The sequence below is a fragment of the Larus michahellis genome, chromosome 9 (assembly GCF_964199755.1).
Source record: "Larus michahellis chromosome 9, bLarMic1.1, whole genome shotgun sequence".
NCBI classification, from domain to species: Eukaryota; Metazoa; Chordata; class Aves; order Charadriiformes; family Laridae; genus Larus; species Larus michahellis.
The window spans coordinates 16266084-16286382 of record NC_133904.1 but is presented as its reverse complement, the minus strand read 5'-3'; the positions used below and the strand labels follow the sequence as shown (position 1 = coordinate 16286382).

General features: G+C 36.1%; 1 protein-coding gene across 1 annotated transcript in view; it reads left to right on the top strand.

Moving 5' to 3' along the window:
* Nucleotides 1–18712, top strand: part of ADAM10 (ADAM metallopeptidase domain 10) — a 52823-nt gene extending 34111 nt beyond the window's left edge. The window contains exons 5-16 of the mRNA XM_074599783.1: nucleotides 1801–1904; nucleotides 3338–3487; nucleotides 4631–4723; nucleotides 5339–5522; nucleotides 7631–7794; nucleotides 9436–9619; nucleotides 10584–10734; nucleotides 13146–13329; nucleotides 14505–14613; nucleotides 14901–15121; nucleotides 15834–15960; nucleotides 16441–18712. Of these exons, the coding sequence (XP_074455884.1) occupies nucleotides 1801–1904; nucleotides 3338–3487; nucleotides 4631–4723; nucleotides 5339–5522; nucleotides 7631–7794; nucleotides 9436–9619; nucleotides 10584–10734; nucleotides 13146–13329; nucleotides 14505–14613; nucleotides 14901–15121; nucleotides 15834–15960; nucleotides 16441–16535 (1766 nt within the window). The 3' untranslated portion in view covers nucleotides 16536–18712. The remainder of the gene's footprint in view (nucleotides 1–1800; nucleotides 1905–3337; nucleotides 3488–4630; nucleotides 4724–5338; nucleotides 5523–7630; nucleotides 7795–9435; nucleotides 9620–10583; nucleotides 10735–13145; nucleotides 13330–14504; nucleotides 14614–14900; nucleotides 15122–15833; nucleotides 15961–16440) is intronic.
* The last annotated feature ends 1587 nt before the right edge of the window (nucleotides 18713–20299 follow it).

The window sequence follows — 20299 nt, the reverse complement described above, 5'->3', positions numbered from 1 at the left end:
GCTGTGCGTGCCAAGGATATGATTTTTTTTTATTATTGTTTGCTGCTTAATTTCCACCCAGCTTTTAATGATAGAAATACAAAGTTTAGAGCTTAATGATACAGGGAGAAAATCAGAAGCAAGTTGGGTTCATATAGTGAAATAGTTTAGCAGTATCATATAGTATGACTGCAGGAAACAAGTATGAGAATCAGAGCTAATTAAAAGCAACTGTCAGATGAAGCTGTACCAGCGTGCATCCTCCAAGAGTGCAACTATTCTGCTCTAACTGCTAACAGGCTTTAACTCCACAGAACCTGACTAGAGCTAGTCCAGGGTGAAACCCCCTGAAATGCATATAATGTGGCCATTGGGTCCTTGGTGCTGGGTCTTAGATTTTATAAATGTACTCCTATGTGTCTGCTCCATTTACCCTGTGATTCTGTATCTTTACACTTTTTTTTCTTTAAAAAGAAGACACCAAGCAACAACCAAACCAAAACCCCCACCAAACAAACAAAAAACCAACCCACCAACAACTCCCAAAAAAAACAATAAACCTTGGTAAAGTTTACATGTTTCTGACAAAACCTGCACCTGGTTCAGATGATGGTAAAACTGTGGTTTGCCCTGCAGAAACTGGTTCCTTAAGTATTTACACATGCGGCTCCCATAGACTGTACTCCATTCTCTGTTACTGGGGCACCAATTTATAATAAGCTTCAGTCAGCAGACAAACTGAAGGGGTAAGACCTCTTCCCTTCAGTACTGCTCATCTCCAGTGGAAGCTTCAGCAAGCACAGGTTGCTTACAAATAGGTACTCGTAGTCAAAACCGAGCCGTGTGTCTGAAGAAGGTTCACATGTGCAATGAGATCCACATTGACAAGTATTGTGAGAATGACCCTTGGTAAGCAGCCGCTTGTTTGGTATTCCCACTCAGCTAGTTTGGATCTCCAGCATGTTTAACTCGTGTGTACCCAGATAGTACTGCAGTCAGCTATAGTAAGGACGTCATGAAACTGTTTCTTTTCAGTCTTGTTTTACTTTGCCTGTAAGTTTTAAATATATCTGTACATTTTGTAATCTATAATTCTGTAAGTTTTAAATCTATACACGTGTATATACATACACACACTGATCTCTTATCCTTAATTGTATTGTTTACTTTCCAGAATGGAAATCATGCATTTCACCTTGTCAATAAAATTGCTGGCAAACTCATAGTTCTAGAATTGTAGAGTTGAGTTGGAAACCAAGGATCATTAGAGTTTCAGTTCTTATGTATTAATAGTGAAGTTGCTTAATATAAAATTTTTCCAAAATTCCATGGAAGATGAATAACGTAATAGAATCCTCTAAGAATGTCGGCAGGGTTTCTTAGTTTTAATTTACCAATAGAATAAAAAACCCTTTCTCTTATCCAAGCAGTCTTCAGTATATGTGAACTCTAATTAAACTTTCCATTGTGAGTTCATTTTTTTTTTTAAGGCGGCTGTTAGTTCAGGCTAATCAGTACAGATGTGTAAATGATACCTCTTGTTCTTATGTTAGATGTTGCTCATCATATTTTCTTTTGCTGTCCATAAGAAAACAATGTTAAGAAGCAATTGTCAGTTTTGTTCTGTTTGTAAAACCAAGACTGTGTCTTAGTAGAAATACTTAATGACATAAAGACAGCTGCATAAAGCTTGAATATTAGAATGCTTCCCTCAAACCACATCAGCAATATTAGACACAAACTGAGTAGGTTGCAGTGATATAGCCATATTTCCACTTGTACTTGGAATTTGAAAACTCAACCTGGCCTTCCTCGTTTTAGAATATCCGCATAAATACGGACCACAAGGAGGTTGTGCAGATCATTCAGTATTTGAAAGAATGCAGAAGTACCAGATGACTGGTGTAGAAGAACCAACAACAGAGGTACAACACATGCTAATGGATTATATTGATTAGAAATTAGTCTAATAACTTCCTATTTCTCATATGTCATCTCTTACTTTTGGTCAGTCATCCCTCAACATTGTGAGGTACTCAAATTATTGCTAGAGGTTTCTTATTAAAATGATGTTTCTAAATTATTTTTCTCATTGCTTCTACAGCATAGATGTGTTAGCTCATAGTCTTAATGAATCCTATATGATGTCAAATTTTTCAACCATTGGAATTTTAGATGGATGAGGGAATCAAGCTTGAGATGAGGAATATACTTTATTGCAGTTGAGAAGGAAGAGTTTCAAGATCCCGTGATCACTAAGTAATATATTGGTCCTTAAGGAGTAATACTTTCAGATTTTCAAGTTATGTTAATATAACACACTTGTAATATCTGAGTGCTTTCAGTGGTAAATGAAGTGATATGAACAGGAGGGTCTTACTAGCAATATTGGAAGATTGAAGGGGTTACAGCATGCTACAGGTTGCATGTAGTAGGAGGTAAGTGGTCTTTGGAAGGAACTTGCTTCTCTCCTTAGAGCCCTGGAGGTGTTTTGCCTTCAAGTTTGCACCATTTGTCATGAAATTGGATTTTATTTTTTTTTCAATGCTTTCCAAATTGTTGAGTTTCTCTTAGTGTTAGCTATATTCCAATTTGTTTCAAGTTTTGGCATAATTTTGTGGTGTCAGTTAAGTATATACCAAAAAAACTACACAATATGGCTTGCTAAATATCATCGGCAACTTAAAGTTTACATTGTGACTCCAGAAATTATCATCAGTATTACACAATTCAACGTTGGTAACAATAACATGCTTTCCCAAAAATGTACTTGTAAAACTTCATGGAGAGAGTGGGCCTTTGACCAGAGAATACCATAAGGTAAACATATTAGTAGGTACTGCTCTGACTAATGAGCATTATTTTCCCTTCATGTTTAGCGTGCCTTTTGTTCCGTGCTGAAGTGCTTCAGTATTTTGGTTTGCCCAGGTAGCTGACTAAGGTCACTGCAATGTGAAATAACCTGTGTTAGGGAGGGTCCATAGGTTCCACAGCGCTGCTTTTTTTCCACTCTACAAACTGTTTGTTCATCTTAGAAAAGGATTATGAAAAGAAAAAATTCAAGGATCACATGAATGAAAAAAATCTATTTCACACTGCCTGCCTTTTGTAATATAAAATGAAATGCACGGGAGGGTTTGACTGAGATACCATTAAAAACAGATGGCATACTTGAAAACTGGCTATAAACATACTTGTTTAATTCAAGATTCATGAAGATTCATGTGCGTTAAAGAAAAAAAAGGAAAATCTGTTTCTATTAGTGGAGTATGTTGAGAAAAGCTACCACTTTTTTAGGTAATCTAGTGCAGCATGTAGATCTGCAAAATTAATATATTTATTTCCTGTGTATATGTAGAAGCCTTTTGAAGAGCCTAAGGACAATGGTCCACAGGTTTTAAGAAAAAAGCGTGCCACTCAGGCTGAAAAAAATACATGTCAGCTGTATATTCAGACTGATCATCTCTTCTACAAGCATTATGGAACAAGGGAAGCCGTAATTGCACAGGTATTTCCAATCCCTTTGTTTTAAACAGTCTGTTTTTACTTTACTTGTGTATTTCTGATAAATTTCCTGTAATTTAATTGTGTATATTATTGCTTATTTACATTAGAATGTCTTGTTTCATTTGTTACAGGGATCTTGACATTATTGAAAGAGATTTTTTAATTTCACTAAAATCCATGACAAAATCCCTAGGCACTTGTGCATCTTTCAGTTAATAATGGCTGGTTTAGCACCTCTGAGCAAGGCTTGCAGTCTGACTTTTCTCAATCCTTACTCAGAAAAGTACTCCTTCCTGAAGAGTTTTGTTCTGTTTGCCAGCCTGCCAAGCCACTGTGTTAGTATTTGCATCGCCTTCCATTTGAATTCTCAGTTCAAAGCACTGTGAGCTAATGACGAAGCGCTCTGTCCCTCTAGTGTCAGATGTAGTGGAAGGTTAAAAAAACAGTGACAACTAAAGGCGGATGCTTTTCACTTGTCAATATGCTATTAACTGGAAAAAGTTTTGGGGGTTTTTTGCTGATCATTTGCTGAAAATATAATTGCCATGTTAACATGCTTCTCTTCAAGTCTGAAGTCTCACTGCCACTTGCAAATCTGACTGTTACTATTTATTCATCACACTGTATATACGCAATTCAATTTGAGGAACGTTTTCCAAAGCTCTGAAGTCGCCTTCAAAATCGGTGTTTCAATGAGTTAGCATTTCTATGTGCTCTTGGAAAAGGTAAATGATCAATTTCTTCACACTTATGTTCTACCAGCAACGAAAGAATTATGCTGTTAACAAGTAAATTTTTTCTCAAGAAAAGAAACACAGTGCTTTGAATACAGTTTTAACTACAGTGCTATCTTGTCGTACCAATGAATTGAATATCACAAACAGGTATCTGAATAGTTGATAAAAAAAAAAGCAAATGGCGAAATACTTTGCTATTATCTGGCATGGTGGCAATGCGTGTGGTAGGTTATGTAGTGATTTATTTGCATTATTTGCCATCACCATTTGATTAAAAAGGCCTGTTAGAGTTTATATGACACAGTATCTTACATGTAAAAGTATAGGCCTTGCAGTTGTTGCTGTTTAGGATTAGCTATAATGTAGTGCAAAGATCTTTGAACTGTAGATTTTTTCATTTTTGACAGATATCCAGCCATGTTAAAGCGATTGACACAATTTACCAGTCAACAGATTTCTCAGGAATCCGTAACATCAGCTTCATGGTGAAACGAATAAGAGTAAGTTGTATGGGAAATACTTCTAGCTTTGCTGTTACTGCTTGGAGGCTGTATTTTTCAAAAGTCCTGTTGCTGTTCACTTGTAACCGTTTATTATTAGTTATTTCGTAACACAAATGTTCATGTAGTAAATAGTTCCCTAACCCATTTATTTGGTTTGGTTTCAGTGGTTGTTTTCAAAAGCCCACTGCTTCTGTTGCAAAGCTGTAGTCAATTTTTATAGGCATCAACTTCTTACGTTTCTGCAGTGTTGTCTGTGCAGCAAATAGACTGTATTGCTCTCCAAGAGCTTTAACATTAAAATAGATAATTGCTATCCAGGTTGAAAGTTCCTTCTAAAAGTGATGATTTAAGAGGATAAATATAAACTTTTGGGTACTGATGGAAAGAAAGGAAAAAGAAAGAAATAAGAGAGTGGGGATTTACTACACAAATGCAATTCTTTACTTATTGTAGAACTTGGTTTTCCAAATATTGGGGTGGTAATTTGTCAAGGCCATTAAATCTTAACTGTTTAACAAAACAAGGTATTGATAACAGTAAGCCTCTTAGCTGGTATTTAGAAGTCAAGTGAAAATGAATCATGTCTTACAGTTTGTTTCAATTTACTTTTAGATTAACACAACTGTAGATGAGAAGGACTCCTCCAATCCCTTCAGATTTCCTAACATTGGTGTGGAAAAGTTTCTGGAACTGAACTCGGAACAGAATCATGACGATTATTGCTTGGCCTATGTGTTTACAGACCGTGATTTTGATGATGGAGTCCTTGGTCTGGCTTGGGTTGGAGCCCCTTCAGGTAATTACATCCAAACCTTCAGTGCCATGAGATCAAGTATTGTAGGTCTGTACAAAGAAAAAAGGTAGAAAGGATGTTACTTAAACTGACATCAAATATACAAAAATCTCATAACCAACTTTTCACAATTTTGGTTAGGTATAATTTGATTTTATATTGCCTTTTAAATATAAACAGTGTATCGTGTCACTTCAATTAGTCTTGCTGTCTTTCTGATGGGCAAGATGTGAACAATAAAGAGCAATGTATTTCTTTTGTCAGACAAAGGTGGTATTACTTGGATGGCTTTTTATGACAGGTATGAGTGACCAGTAAAGTGACAGAAGAAACAAGGGTTTCTGCTATATATACACATAGCTTACAGCTATGCAGTTTGAAGTTTGTAGTGGAACTACCCTGCAGAATCCTTAGGTTTTCTAGGTAGTATTGGAAGCAATTTCTTATTTATTTTTAAGTAAAGTATAATCAGTGAGATCTTGTTCTGGGAGATACCAGGATAATTATTGTGTGACTCTTCTTGAACTGCTTCTCACTAGTTTCAACCTAGTTGTGTATTTTGGGTCTGAAGTATGTCTCTCGATGTAAAAAAAATCAAACAATGGTCTTCATGTGTGCAGCATCTTGAGGCGTTTGTCCTGGATGTATTAGTCTTATAGTGTGCATTAGTTTTATAAAATTATATATTTGAAAGTTGTTAGTCTTTAAATTTAAGTAAACACAAATTGTTTAATTATAGTGCAGCACAAATTCCAAATTGTGTAAACTTTCACGGAAATCAAAATCAGAACTTCAGGAGGAACAGTCTTCCCTTGTTTAGGCCGAAGAACAAAAGGTTCTATGAGACTTTGCAAGAAACTGCAGACTTATGAGAACGTTACCAAGAGCTTTTACAGAATTCAAGTAATGGGATATAGCTATAGATTATAAACTCAGTTTTACTGCTATACTTCCCTCTAAGGCACATGTTGGTTGTAGAGTACTGGAGATATGTGGAAAACTATCGTGGAATGACAGTGTCTCAGACTTTTAGGAGATTAAAATGCTCAAATAAACATTACTCTTCAGAGCAGTGGACCCATGAGTGTAGTAAGTATGCTAGAGGGACCTGTGTGGACTAACCTTAGTGACTGTGGAAGAACCACCGGAAAAATAAGATGCAGGTGGCTTCTGTAAATAAGCAGCTAGGTCTGTGATGACTAGTCTAGTGTATGGACTGAGCAAGCACAGGATGAACTGGAATGTGCATTCCATAAACACTTCTTCCAAAACTAAATTTAATTGAGAAAAATTAAGTTGCTTTGAGAGCTTTTCATCCTTAACGCACATGCTGACAGAAGTTAAATGTGGTGTTTGACTAAGATCAAATTTTGCTTCAGAAAGCGAGGAAGCTTCTTTAGAGTGTTTTTTAGACACCATTTATGTTAGCAATAGAATAGCTTAATTTTAGAACATTGATAATGCCTCAGTACAAGTTCAAGTTATGGAAAAATTTGGTGAAATTAAAGTCACAATTTTGAGACTTTTCCAAACAGTAAGTGTGATACACTTTATTGTTGACCTTTTAAATATGGGTCTGATTAACCCATACATCAAAGCATTTTAAGCTTTGGTTTGTACAGCGGAAGACTGAGTCACTTTTGCTGACAAGGATATATAGCTAATCTTAGGCACTTTACATAAATGCTTTTGCTATGAGAGGGGATCTCCTGTGACTTTACTGGGTTGGTTTTTTTTCACTCAGTGAAATCCAGATGGGCTGTAGACTGAGGCTACCTATACTGGCCATCACACCCTGCTAGTCTCGTACTCCAGGTAGGGTAGAATCAGGGCTTGTCCCTGCAGTGAAAGCCCAAAATAGCTCTTACTTAATAGCTGTTCTAAACCAGCTAACTTCTTGTGTGCATATATCTATTCAGTGCCGAGAGCATTAGTGTGGATAAATCTAATCTACTTTCAAAGTTGGGATAATATTAATTACACAGAAGAACTCTTAGTCCATAAGCGTCCACTGAGGAGGCAAGCTGTTTCTTGTTCTAAATGTCAGTAGAAAAGTAACACAGTAGTTCTTCTCTTAAATGACTAACTGTTGTACTTTTGTCTAAACGCAGGGAGCTCTGGTGGAATATGTGAAAAGAGCAAACTATATTCTGATGGTAAGAAGAAGTCTTTGAACACTGGAATCATCACTGTGCAGAACTATGGCTCTCATGTTCCTCCCAAGGTTTCTCACATTACTTTTGCTCATGAGGTTGGGCACAACTTTGGGTCACCTGTGAGTATTATTATTGATCTGTTAACTCACTTTCAGTCCGTTTTGGAGTGTGTGATTTGCGAAGGGAGTTTTTGCTTCTTATAACCAGGGAAAATGATTGTGACTGCATGTGCATATGTGCATGGGCATTGTATACAAAAACCAGGTTGCTGAACTGAGCCCCTTTTATGAGTATTTGACAACACTGGTGCAACAGTGGATTTTCTGAATTGTTTACTTCTACTAGTTCAGTCCCTTATGAAGGGACTATATTATTATTCCCTAAAAACTTCCCTGATTTTTATTGAAGATTAGGGTTACACACATCTTTTAAATGTGTTTTAGTTTATCCTAGGGAGGAGGAAGAATCAACTCAAAATTGATTAAGATGATGCTTTATTTAATAAGTGAAGATAGAACTGGCTCTTTTTTGTGTTCAGTTACTTATACTTGCAAGTTTACCTAAGAAAATTATGGGGAGGATTAAGATACCAAGAACAATATTTTAGGGCAAAATTGTCTCCCAGTCATTTAGGGACATGGTTTGTTTGCGGCAAGCTGAAAGCTTGAGGCTTTTGTTTTTGCTGGAGATGAGAACAAAGTTTTCTAGTTTGGGATTTTTATTTTTGAACTTAAGCATATAGGCTTTCTACTCTTGGAAGTAAAATGAAATCAAGATATGACAGGAATGACAAGTTCTTCCAAAACAGATGTTCACATGTGAATGCTATCCTCACATGCCTTGAGAGAATCCCTAATACTGCTGCTCTGAGTGGGAACAAGCCTTCCAAATATAACTGAAAATACGAGCAATGGAACTGAAAAAACAGTCCTACTGAGTGAAAGAAACATCTTTTGCATCAGCCTGGAAGATTATTCTTTTAATTTTACTCTCAAGTTGCACTTGATCCAGGGAAATACATGAAAGTACATGTTTAATTCTACCAAACTATAATAAATAGTTCTCACACCTATGTTGAAAATCTTAAAATTTACCTACTTCTTTTGGAGACAGAGGTTTTATTTCTGAAAAGTTACATGCATCACAATGGCATTAGAGTTTCTCTTGCATTTAATGACTTAGTATGTTGTCTGCTAATTGCTAGTGTGCCAACCTGCAATGCATTCCATTCCACATGCTGGATATTGTGTAGATGGAGTTGGCTGACAGAAACGAGCTTCTACTCTGTCCTGAAGGTCTCTTTGCACCAAGCAAAAAGCGTGGACTGCTATTTCGGTTAACTCCTCCTGCTTGTATTCCACAGAATACTCATTACCCTTTTGTGGTCGTAAAGCCACTCTTTTTAGGAGACAGCAACTTTTCTGAGTCAGTATTCATTACAAGTCACATACTTGGGGTATACATTACCAACAATGCAAATAAGCTGAAACTTAAGAAATTAAACACTTGCTACTGTTGTCTGGGGAAAAAAAGAACAAACAAGCTAAATAAAAAAACCCAAAACAAACCTTTGTTTCCTGTATGCTTTTAGTATTTCTAAGGAACTTTAGAGTATAAGATGGTGTTTTGTTCTCATGAACCTTTTGTTCTCACTGTGTTAAGATTACCAAATTCGGTTATTTTTGCACATGTATATAAAGATAGCAAGAAATTAGAGAATTTGTCTTGATAGAAATAGTTTTCAAATACTTGTTTTGCAGCATGATTCAGGAATGGAGTGCACTCCAGGAGAGTCCAAGAACTTGGGACAGAAAGAAAATGGCAATTACATCATGTATGCAAGAGCTACATCTGGGGACAAACTTAACAACAACAAGTTCTCTATCTGTAGCATTCGAAATATCAGCCAAGTTCTTGAGAAAAAGAGAAATAATTGTTTTGTTGGTATGTATTTAGTCATCCTGAAAGCAGAATGGCAAAGCTGTTACTACTGTGCTTAATTAGAAATCTATTTTATTAATTTTTATTCTACTTTTTTATTTATCTCTCTTTTTTTTAATCAACTGAAAGATTCTGTAAGTAAATAATTGAATTTGATATCTGGAGTACTGTGTCAAGTTCTGGGCTCCCCAGTGCAGGAAAGACATGGACGTGCTGGAGCGAGTCTAGCAAAGGGCCACAAAGGTTATTAAGGGATTGAGGCATCTGACATATAAGGAGAAGCTGGGAGAGCTGAGACTTTAGGCTGGAGAAGGGAAGGCTGAAGAGGGGGGGGCTCTTGTGGGAGGGAATAAAGGAAACAGGGCCAGACTGTTTTTGGTCATGGCCAGATAAAGGACAAGAGGTAAGGAGCACAAATCAAAATACAGGAAATTTTATTTAAACATTAAAAAAAAAAAAAAAAGGCGGGGGGTGGGGGAAGGGGGTTTTGCAGGAGTTTTCTTTCTGGAGTCCGTGATGTGTGAGCTCTCAGAAATCTTATGAGACCGTGCAGCGAGTATGTTTGGGGTTTAGTGTAGTAGTTCACCCTGGTACTACGAGCTTTTGCTTTAAGGTGCTCAGATTCTGTTATAGGAGGACAAACATAAGAAAGGATGCTGCTCCCTTGGAGGCTTAGCAGAAAACTTCCTCTTATCACTTTGGAACTCCTATCCATACAAGAAACTCCCACTGTTATCTGCAGAAACCTTTTACTCCAAGGCTTAAAGTTTTATGAATTATAGGAATGACTAAGCTGGGTGGCAAGCAAATAATGCGAGTTGAATTCAGCTCCAGTCTGAAGTCCATCTCAACCAGTCATTTTTAGTCGTGATTAGCCGGGTGCTGTTGCAAGTCAATGTTAACATTTATAAGTGTGTTTGCATGTTCTTTGTACTGCTTTGTACATAACTATACTGGCATTTTTCAGAGTCTGGTCAGCCCATCTGTGGTAATGGACTGGTTGAACAAGGAGAACAGTGTGATTGTGGATACAGTGACCAGTGTAAAGACGAATGCTGTTACGATGCAAACCAACCGGAAGATAAAAAATGCAAGTTAAAACCAGGGAAAGCCTGCAGGTATGTCTGCATGTCTGTTACAGTACAATTCCATTTTTGGGAATTATTGGTAGCTATCATAGATATTTTAGAATCTCAGTCTGTTTACCCGCATTATTCTTAAAGTATTTATTTTGTTTAAAATGCCTTATAAGAGTGAGTGAGAAGTTCATAAGCACAATTATGCTATATAATTCTTGGTGCTAATTGTAGCTTCCTTTCTCTTGAATGACTGCTCTCTGGCTTTTGAAAAAATATAATACGGTACTGGATTGTATCGATGCTAACATATCTTAATGCTCCATGCAGACAAATGTGTTGAAATTCTGTTATCTTTATCAGAAATGTGTTGTGCAGAAGTCTTGCAAAAACTGTATGATTCAGGAAAAACGTGATCACGATGCTGGTTTTACAGTAGGTACAGGGAAGTATTAACGCCCGATAGATAATGGAGGATATTATGAAACTGGATCCTATCCTAGTGCCATTTCTACAGCATTGCCTAACTAGTTGGAAGATGACTGAAGGATATAATTGATTTTTATTTTTTTAAATGCTTGTTTTATAAATTAAATTAAACTATGTTTTAAAGTCACCTTGTATCTTGGCAGTGTTGTGTACACAGTGATTTATAAAAGGAACTTTTAAAGATCATAAGACTTACAGTGAAGTAAGTCAGCTTCTGTCTTTTAGTTCTGTCACTTAAGACACATGTTAAATTTTAACCTCATTTGAAAACTTAAGTGGATTTTTTTCACACGAAAAGTGTGAGCTTTTGTTCCTCTGTAGAGGCAGACAGAAATCTAACATCTGGTTAGACTCTTAACCAAAGATGAAGAGAAAATTACTATTATTTTTAAGCCTAAACCATCTCAACTTTTTAATACAATGTATACAGTTCTTGTTCTAATTAAACTTTCCTGCCCTAAAAATGATCTTTGTCATCCTGGGAGTGGAGGTAAAAGTAGCATCTTGTTAAAACTTACTTGACAGCGTGGCCATCCTAGAAGGACCTGTGAATTCATAGTTGCAATAATTTTGCATATCTTTTGTTTTGGTGGTGTTTTTTCACCTTGCAACTTCTTATTTCTGCCAAAATAAAGGCCTTACATTGTCTTGTTTTGTAATTGGTTTCTTAGATTTTATGTTGCACCTGTGATGAGAAGCCATTTCCTTCTGAGTACACAGGTGCCACTGCTGCCCCCTTTCTTTGCTCTCTTGTGTTCAGATGGCTGCAATTTAGCTTTACGCCTTGCTGGAACAGTCTGAAGTATGAATTGTGGCATTATTTTTGGTTTAGGATTCCTTTTTTTTCCTCTCTATTAAGATTGAACATTTTCCTGTACAAAGAGGTTTCCAAAGACACATAAAGCAAATCCAAGTGTGGGAATGGATCACATAAATAACGCATTAAAATACATTTTAGAAAAACTATGGTATCTCTCCAGCTGCTTTACATGCTTCTTAATCTTTTTTCATGTGTGACATAAGAGTAACTTTTCTTAGCATGCAATAGTTTTAAAATAGAGAGATCCTGACCTGCAGAAGATCTGTGCTGTCTTCTGATGTCCACTAAATGCCAAGGAGCACACTGTGAGTAGTGTGCAGATACACAATAATGGGAGATGAGAACTTGGGAGGCTTAGGTTTAATCAAGGACTTATCTATGTTTTATAACCGTCATTCTGCTGCCGCTTGTAACAGCGTATGTACTCAAACACAGCTTCAGAAAGAGAAGTGATTGTCCCCTGCTGTTTCACTGGATAGACGGGTGGGAGAGATGGGTGGACCTAGCATAAGGGGCTCAGGTGCTTTGATGTCTGTGACAGAAAGGAGCCCGGCTGTTTTGAGGGAACCACTGAAGCTGTAGGGCTTCTTTGGCAAATCTTTCCTTCCCCCAACATTTGGTTGTGTGCTGACTGTGATTTCTGATACAAGATCTGACCCCTCTCCATCCCTTTTCTTGTTTATTCAAACAATGTAAATGGTATGGCTACAGAAAGGAGAAAAACATTGTTATGGTTGTTAATCTGTGACAGATAAATCTTGACTTATTTATTACGTTGAAACCAATGTTATCAAACTAATTGGTTGTTCTTGAATTAATTTTGCCAACTTGCTAATTGAATTTTTTATATATACAAACTTTGAAATGCTGTTATTTTTTATAATTTGAAACGTGCTTGTACTGTTTTTCTAAAATAATGCAAATAGTTTAATTAGTTACCACAATGACTAAGAAATCTGTATTCAACGCAGTAACCTCTTGTTACGTTTAGGGACGGAAAAAATTCTTTTCAATCTTTTCAATTCACGTTTTACTTAGCACAAATCAGAAATATGTTGAGCATTTGAGTAGGTTTCAGGATGAATAGTTCTTCTGGAATCGTTCATGCTTTTTCTTTCTGCCCATGATTTCTGTGTGTTTCCAGCCCCAGCCAAGGCCCCTGCTGTACACCAGTGTGTACCTTCAAAATGAAGACTGATAAGTGTCGGAATGACTCTGACTGCGCGCGAGAAGGGATGTGCAATGGTGTCAGTGCGCTCTGCCCAGCCTCTGAGCCCAAGCCCAACTTCACGGATTGCAACAGGCACACGCAAGTTTGCATAAATGGGGTATGGTTTGGTACAGTCATACGCAACTGCAGTTTATTGCAAGGCACTGTATTATGAAGTGATACGGTTTCAATACTTAATGGAGAAGAGTGTAAGATTAATCTCTTTTTCAATAAAAATGTTTGATGTAATGGTTTCAATCAAAATAATTGTGAAGGTACACCAAATATGAAGGAGCAGGTAACAAACATCAAGCTAGCTTTACTATTTGAGAAAGTTACATTTAAAGTTTTTTGTAAAAATCAGGAATATGAAAGTGTTTCCTAGTTCCATCTTTTTATTTTTCTTCAGTCTTGGTCAAGTTGCCTTAGAAAATCAGATATGCTAAAAATACATGTTAAATTTGGTTTAATGAAAATATACAGTTGCTCTGCCCTTGTGCATGTAACATAGATGTGCAAGCATATAGAATTACTCTGAACTGCCATTAGTTTCCTGATTAAAGAGTCGATGGCAGTTGCCATGAAATATTAATGGGAAGTCTCTTATAAATTGACCTATGTTTACTTGTAAGCAGAAACAAACAAAAGTCATCCTCTTAAAGCTGTAACTTGTGTTGCTGTAAGTCTCTGTTTTCCGCAGTCCAGGGTTTTAATCAAATGATACTACTTGTAATAATTTTTCATCTAATTTAGAATCATCTTAAAGATAAATTGTCTTTATATAGTTACTTGATTTTGAAACAAGATTATAAATACACCGATTTGTTTATTTATTTGAATGTGAAGGGTCCTCCGACAGTGGAATTAAATACAGAATCTTTCCTGCCATTAATTTTTATTATTTTCTGAGGTAAGATACTTTTGAAGACATGCTTTTTATCTATTTTCCTAACCACAGCTTGGAGTAGTCATGTTTCAGAGTGAATTGCAGGGATGTGAGTGATTCACAGGGTAGTCTGAGGCCCTAAAAGAAGATACAGCATTACAAAATAAAATAGGGTAGGGTAGATCACCTTTAAAATAATTATCAAATAATCCTAAACACTGCAATTAAATAATTGTAATCAATTTTGTGCTTTATGAACTTTAGAAGAAATTCAAGCTATTATTTTTGAGAAGTATCTTTAGACCTATGATTATGCTTTCAGCTATTAAAAATTAATATCTTTCCTAATATCAGTGTGCTTAAAAGTGAAATTGATTTTTGTGTTCTCGTACTTTTGTCTCCAATAGCAATGTGCTGGCTCTATCTGTGAGAAGCATGGCTTGGAGGAATGCACGTGTGCTAGTTCAGATGGCAAGGACGATAGAGAATTGTGTCATGTCTGCTGCATGAGAAAAAGTAAGATTTGTCTGAATTGTAAGCATAAATATAGCAGTAGGTATCTGAGGAATCTTCTCACCTTGTTTAAATTTTATTTTTTTGTTAACTTGAGAGTGTACTGTGATTTTGTTCATACTTAAACTGCATTGTATTTTGTAGGAAACTATATATTTTTGGTTTTTACAGATTAATATAAACTTGAAAATTTTCAAAAGCATTTTTAACAATTGAACACCAAGGTATTCATGCACATATGTTTTAATACAATAATGATTTAATTAATCTAATTTGTATTCACTTTTCAGTGGACCCAAGTACCTGTGCAAGTACAGGCTCTAACCAGTGGGAGAAATACTTTGGTCGTGACAATATTACTTTGCAACCTGGATCTCCTTGTAACGATTTCAAAGGCTACTGTGATGTGTTTATGAGGTGTCGGCTAGTAGATGCTGATGGCCCTCTAGCTAGATTAAAGAAAGCAATTTTTAATCCGGAGCTATATGAAAATATTGCGGAATGGATTGTGGTAAGTATTTTCTTTATCTTACAGTCTAATATAAAATTTTCTTGTTGATCGCTATTCACAGTTGGTAAGCGTTGCTGCATATACGCAGTACTTCAGCATTCTTCAAACTATAATCAGGCCTTGCTTTGCTATTTTTTCTATCAGCACCTTGAGTGAAGCAAATAAGTTAGATTGAAGGGAATAGAAACAAACAAACAAGTAAATATTTTGTGTTAATACCTGTTTTCACTCCACCATCTGTTTTGGTGTTAACGTTCACTTTTTTAATTTACTGGGTTTTCCAGTTTTAACTCTTCATATTTCAATGCTCTGATTTCTTTTAAGGAACTAAATATATTGATCTCTAGCATTTCTTATTTTTATTGCACTAGGTGACGCTTCCCTAATAATAGACTGGGAGGAGAGCAACAGTGAAACACTGTTATAGAGCTGCATAGTCAATTTTGTGTAAGCTGTTGATTGTTTTAGGCTTATATAGCTCTGTTGTAGTGTATCTTTTGTGAAATACTCGCTGATAATAGAATGGTTCTGAAGGGTTTGGGGTTTTTGTGTAAGAACTTTGGGGACATTTTTCTTTAAAATGTTATGGTCTTCTATGTGATGTTTTAGAACAGCTTTTTGATGACTTTTAAAAGGCAAAGGAAAGCCCTATTCACTGTCTCTTGTACGTGTGTGCCAGCCCCTTCAAAATAATTTTTTTTAATGTTTTTAGGCTTATTGGTGGGCAGTGTTGCTCATGGGAATTGCCTTGATCATGTTAATGGCTGGTTTCATTAAGATATGTAGTGTTCATACTCCAAGCAGTAATCCAAAGTTGCCTCCTCATAAACCACTTCCAGGTGAGTACACCAGGTAACTAAATTTGAGGAAAGCGTTTTATCATCAACTATTTTGTCCTAAAGGGAAATTTCAGCTGTCCCAAGCTACAGTTCTTAGTCTGGCACTGTGAAGCTATGAATGGAATTCATGCCAGTGAAACAACTCATGAAAATGTAACTCTTGCCTTATTTTCCTATAGTGTAATATGCATATCAAAAGAAAGCTTTGAAGACTTTTTCTAAGTCGGAATTCCTTTTGTTTCCTATTCCATGCTACATATTGTAAGAATCAGCCTGTTTAAGGAACTACCGTTGAGATAATAAAATGTATTCTGTAAATACTCCATGCAGTTAATCATCTGTTTAAAACCTTCTGCGGGTCTAAATCTAAAGCCTTTCAGAAAAATAGTTACATTTAATTTGCATAGCCAGGGCAACTTTTCTGTAAATAATGTCTTTTTTAAAATTCATTTTAATAAAATGTCCCTTTCTTTGAAACAGGCACTTTAAAAAGGAGGAGACCACCACAAACCACTCAGCCACCACAGAGGCAAAGACCCCGAGAGAGTTATCAGATGGGACATATGAGACGTTGACTGCAGCTTTTTGCCTTGGTTCTTCCTAGTGCCTACAATGGGAAAACTCACTCCAAAGAAAACCTAATAAGTCATTGTCCCCGGTCTAACTCTCAAAAATTGAAGAGGAAAAAAAAAAAGCATGATATGCCCTCAAAACAAGTGGAAATAGTTAATTTTTAATGGGCGAATCTTCCAGCTCAAAAAGAAGAAAATGTTTTTTTTGCATTTTTTTAATTTAGCGGCACAAAGTTCTAGAGTATCACGATTCTTTCCCCCTTCTGTGCTCTTCATTGCTGCATTTTCTTCACTTGCAGGCAAATATGGCTGTAGTAAAACTTTTACTCAAGATTTGAAACAAATATATATTTTTCAACTGCCAGACAAGGCTAGGAAGCTAGACCACCTCAGCATTGGAGACGTTACTTGTCAATGTATATACATTGTTATATGCAGACATGTATTTCTAACGTACACCCGTACTTGTGTGCAATTGTAAACAAGAGAATTGCAATATGGATGTTTCTTTGTATTATAAAACTTTTCCGCTATTAATGAAGAAATTACTGTTTAATTGACATACTCAGGATAACAGAGGATGATGGTGTGTAATGGTCAAGGATCCTGTGATGCTTTACACAGCAATTTTGAATCAAATCAAACTTTTTTTATCATGATCAAAGTTGTTTCAAGCACTCATTTCATCTTTATCAAACAGCTGCTAAGACATAGCATACAAGATTGAATGGTCTTTCAGAGATACAGCAGGTGTTCTGCAAACTTTGCAAATGCCAGAATGTTTCAAAAATGTTTTCTGTAAGTGTCTAATTTCTTGTAGCTCAGCATAAATATTTTTAATTTGTCTGATTATTCAGTTAAATAATGAATAGTTAGATGAAATATTTCCATGCTTTATTAGAAAATTCCGCCTGTTATTCAACTTGTTTTAAAAACCGCAACCGGTTTATTTGGGCTGTTCAGATGTTCTTACAGCACAATAATTCAGTTTGTGTTCTGAGGGATGTGGAAAGAAAGAAAAGTTGTAAGGTTTTTTTATTTTCTTTTTTAATTTATCAGATATTTGGATAACTTTTCAGCATGATACTGTTGATTGATAACCACTAAAGTAGAGTGATTTGCCCAGCTGCTGTGGCAGAGTTAAAATTGTAGTTAGGACTACCAATTTTCCAGCATTTTCTACCAGTAGTGAAGTTCAACAGCACAATGTCCCATTCCAAAGTTTTTATTACGAATGTAAATAATTGGCATTTTTGAAAGAGGAATCAAAAGATGTCTTAAGGTGCTTACTGCTATGCAGGAGATGAAAGGGGGCATTACAAAATGTTGAAGCTTGTGATATATTTATTGCTTGTTTTCCAAAAGCACCAAGCTAATTAGAGATGCAAAAGGCTATAATTTTCCTGGCTTTGCTTAGGAGAAAATTTACTAAGGGTTGGACAGGCTTCCTTTGTTTTTTTTGTTTTTGTTTTGTTTTTTAAGAGTATAAGGTTTACACAATCATTCTCATAATGTGACGCAAGCCAGCAAGGCCAAAAATGTTACAGAATATAATGGGATCTCTTCCTTGTAAACTTGTACAGTATGTGGTTAACTTTTTCAAAATACAGCTTTTTGTACATGGTTTAGACAAATTTTGTACATGAAACCCCAAGTCCAATAGACTATATAAATAATTCTAAATGATCTTAACTAGGTAGACGTGTACGTAGTTGCTTTTAAGTCATTTTAAATACCTTTGTTTTAAGACTGTGCAAAGATTGGAAGTGGGTTTGCATTTCTAAAATGGTGACTTTTATTCAGCAAGAGTTCTTAGTAACTTCTGGAGTGTGGTAGACTTTGGAACATGTAAAATTTTTGCCTGTAATGTTATCCTGTGGTAGGATTTTGGCAGACAAACGCTGCCCTATTTTATTTTGAGTCTAAGTTAAATGTTTTCTGAAAACAGAAATGTGCACTGAACTCTCCACTGCAACTCAAGATGTGGTAAAACCGAAAGAAAGTTCAAGACAATGAAATGGAATACTACTGTCGATTTCATGTCCACTGTGTTTTATACAGTATCTTTTTTGTTCACTTTGGAAATTTTTACTAAAAATGCAAAAAATAAAGTATTGTGCAAAGATATGTAAGGTTTTTTGAAACTTGAAATGCATTAATAAATAGACTTGATGAAATAATCTTCTGAAGATCCATTTACTTTTTGAACTCTGAAAATGAAAAGGAATATACAGATTCTACTTCTACCTAATTTTGGGCTTTCACCAGAAAGGGGCTCTCATGCCAAAAAGGAATTCTACTATCTTTACACTATCAAAGTGCACCTCCCAATTTTAACATCATACAGTTAAATGTAAGAGTAAATGGTTTTGTGTAACCTTCTTAAGGATAACGTCTTAAAACTACCTTTAAATTACTTGTATGATCACAGGAATAAAGCTTTCTCTGTTTTTATCTTCAAAATGGGAGCTAATTACTGGTGGGGTATTCAAGCCCAGCACCATAGCTACTGAATGGTGCCTTCTGAGATAGATGTATTTTTGAAGAGGAATACTGGAATTACCATGCAATACTCTGAATGCACAACTGATGGATGACTTTTTGAAGGAGGAAGTTTGATTTTTGCAAGGTGTTTTAAAACTGCTAAGCTGGGTCTCTGTTCTGCTGTGTGTTGTGTAGTTGATATAAGTGATAATACTGCTTTTAAAAGCCAAGTCCTGCCAGCTAGTCTTTCACTCTTAGGGCTATTTGTTGAGAATGGCCTGCTTAGACATCTGTTTCCCTAACTGAGCAGCATACGCTTTGATGTCATCAAAGCATATTCAGAGTTCCTTCCTAGCAGTACTTCCCCCCCCCCCTTCCCCCCATGACTGTTTTTTTTATAGAAGTGCTTCCCCTTGTAGCTAAATAGCACTGTCAGGGCAAAAGGCGTTAAAACAAAATCGGTTGGAGCAGAGCCCTTCTGCAAATCAGCATCATAAGGGCCTAAAGATTTGGTGGTGCTTGCATTTAAATTTCTGCCTAGGAGAATGCAAACCAGAGGGGTAGAAGTAATGCCTAAGCATCTACAATACAAATTTTATGTATATTTTAAAATGTGTTTGGGGGAAACATGAGAACATAAATACCTGTAATTTTTCTAACCAATATTTGACCTAATAATCCCTAGTTGCAGCTATTCATTTATTTATCTTGTCTTTCTTTATGCTTTAGTCATTAAATGTGTATGTTCACCTCTGCAGAAGTGTATACATTTGGAATGGTGTGCATGCGAGAAGGGCATCAAACTCCTCTTCAGCTATGAAATTATTTATACCATACAGACTGTAACCCATCGATACAGTTTGCCTTTTAATTAATGTTCCAATATTTCTTTCAGGAGAAATACACAAAAAGGAAGAAGAGAGATTTTTTTTTTTTTTACTACTGAATATTGGCAGTTTGTTATTACAGAAGAGTGACTGAAAGGACAGCAGCCCCGATGTCGCTCTAAGCTGTGGCTGCTCTGGCAGGAGCAGACTCCTGAGGCTCTCCAGGGCTCGGGTCCGGTGTTCGGGGTGAGACAAGCAATTGCAGTGAGCAGAAAGGGAGGCACCGCTGTAGGCACTTGCAGTTGTAGGTATGACCTCAGTGTTCTGTTCAGGCATTGTAAGACTTTGACTGTGCTGCGACTTGGGCTTTATTTCATTTTTACATCAGAAATCAGTTAATGCGTATCAAAACATAAGGACAGGATTTATTTGGACATAGGGTTTGTGAAAAATGAC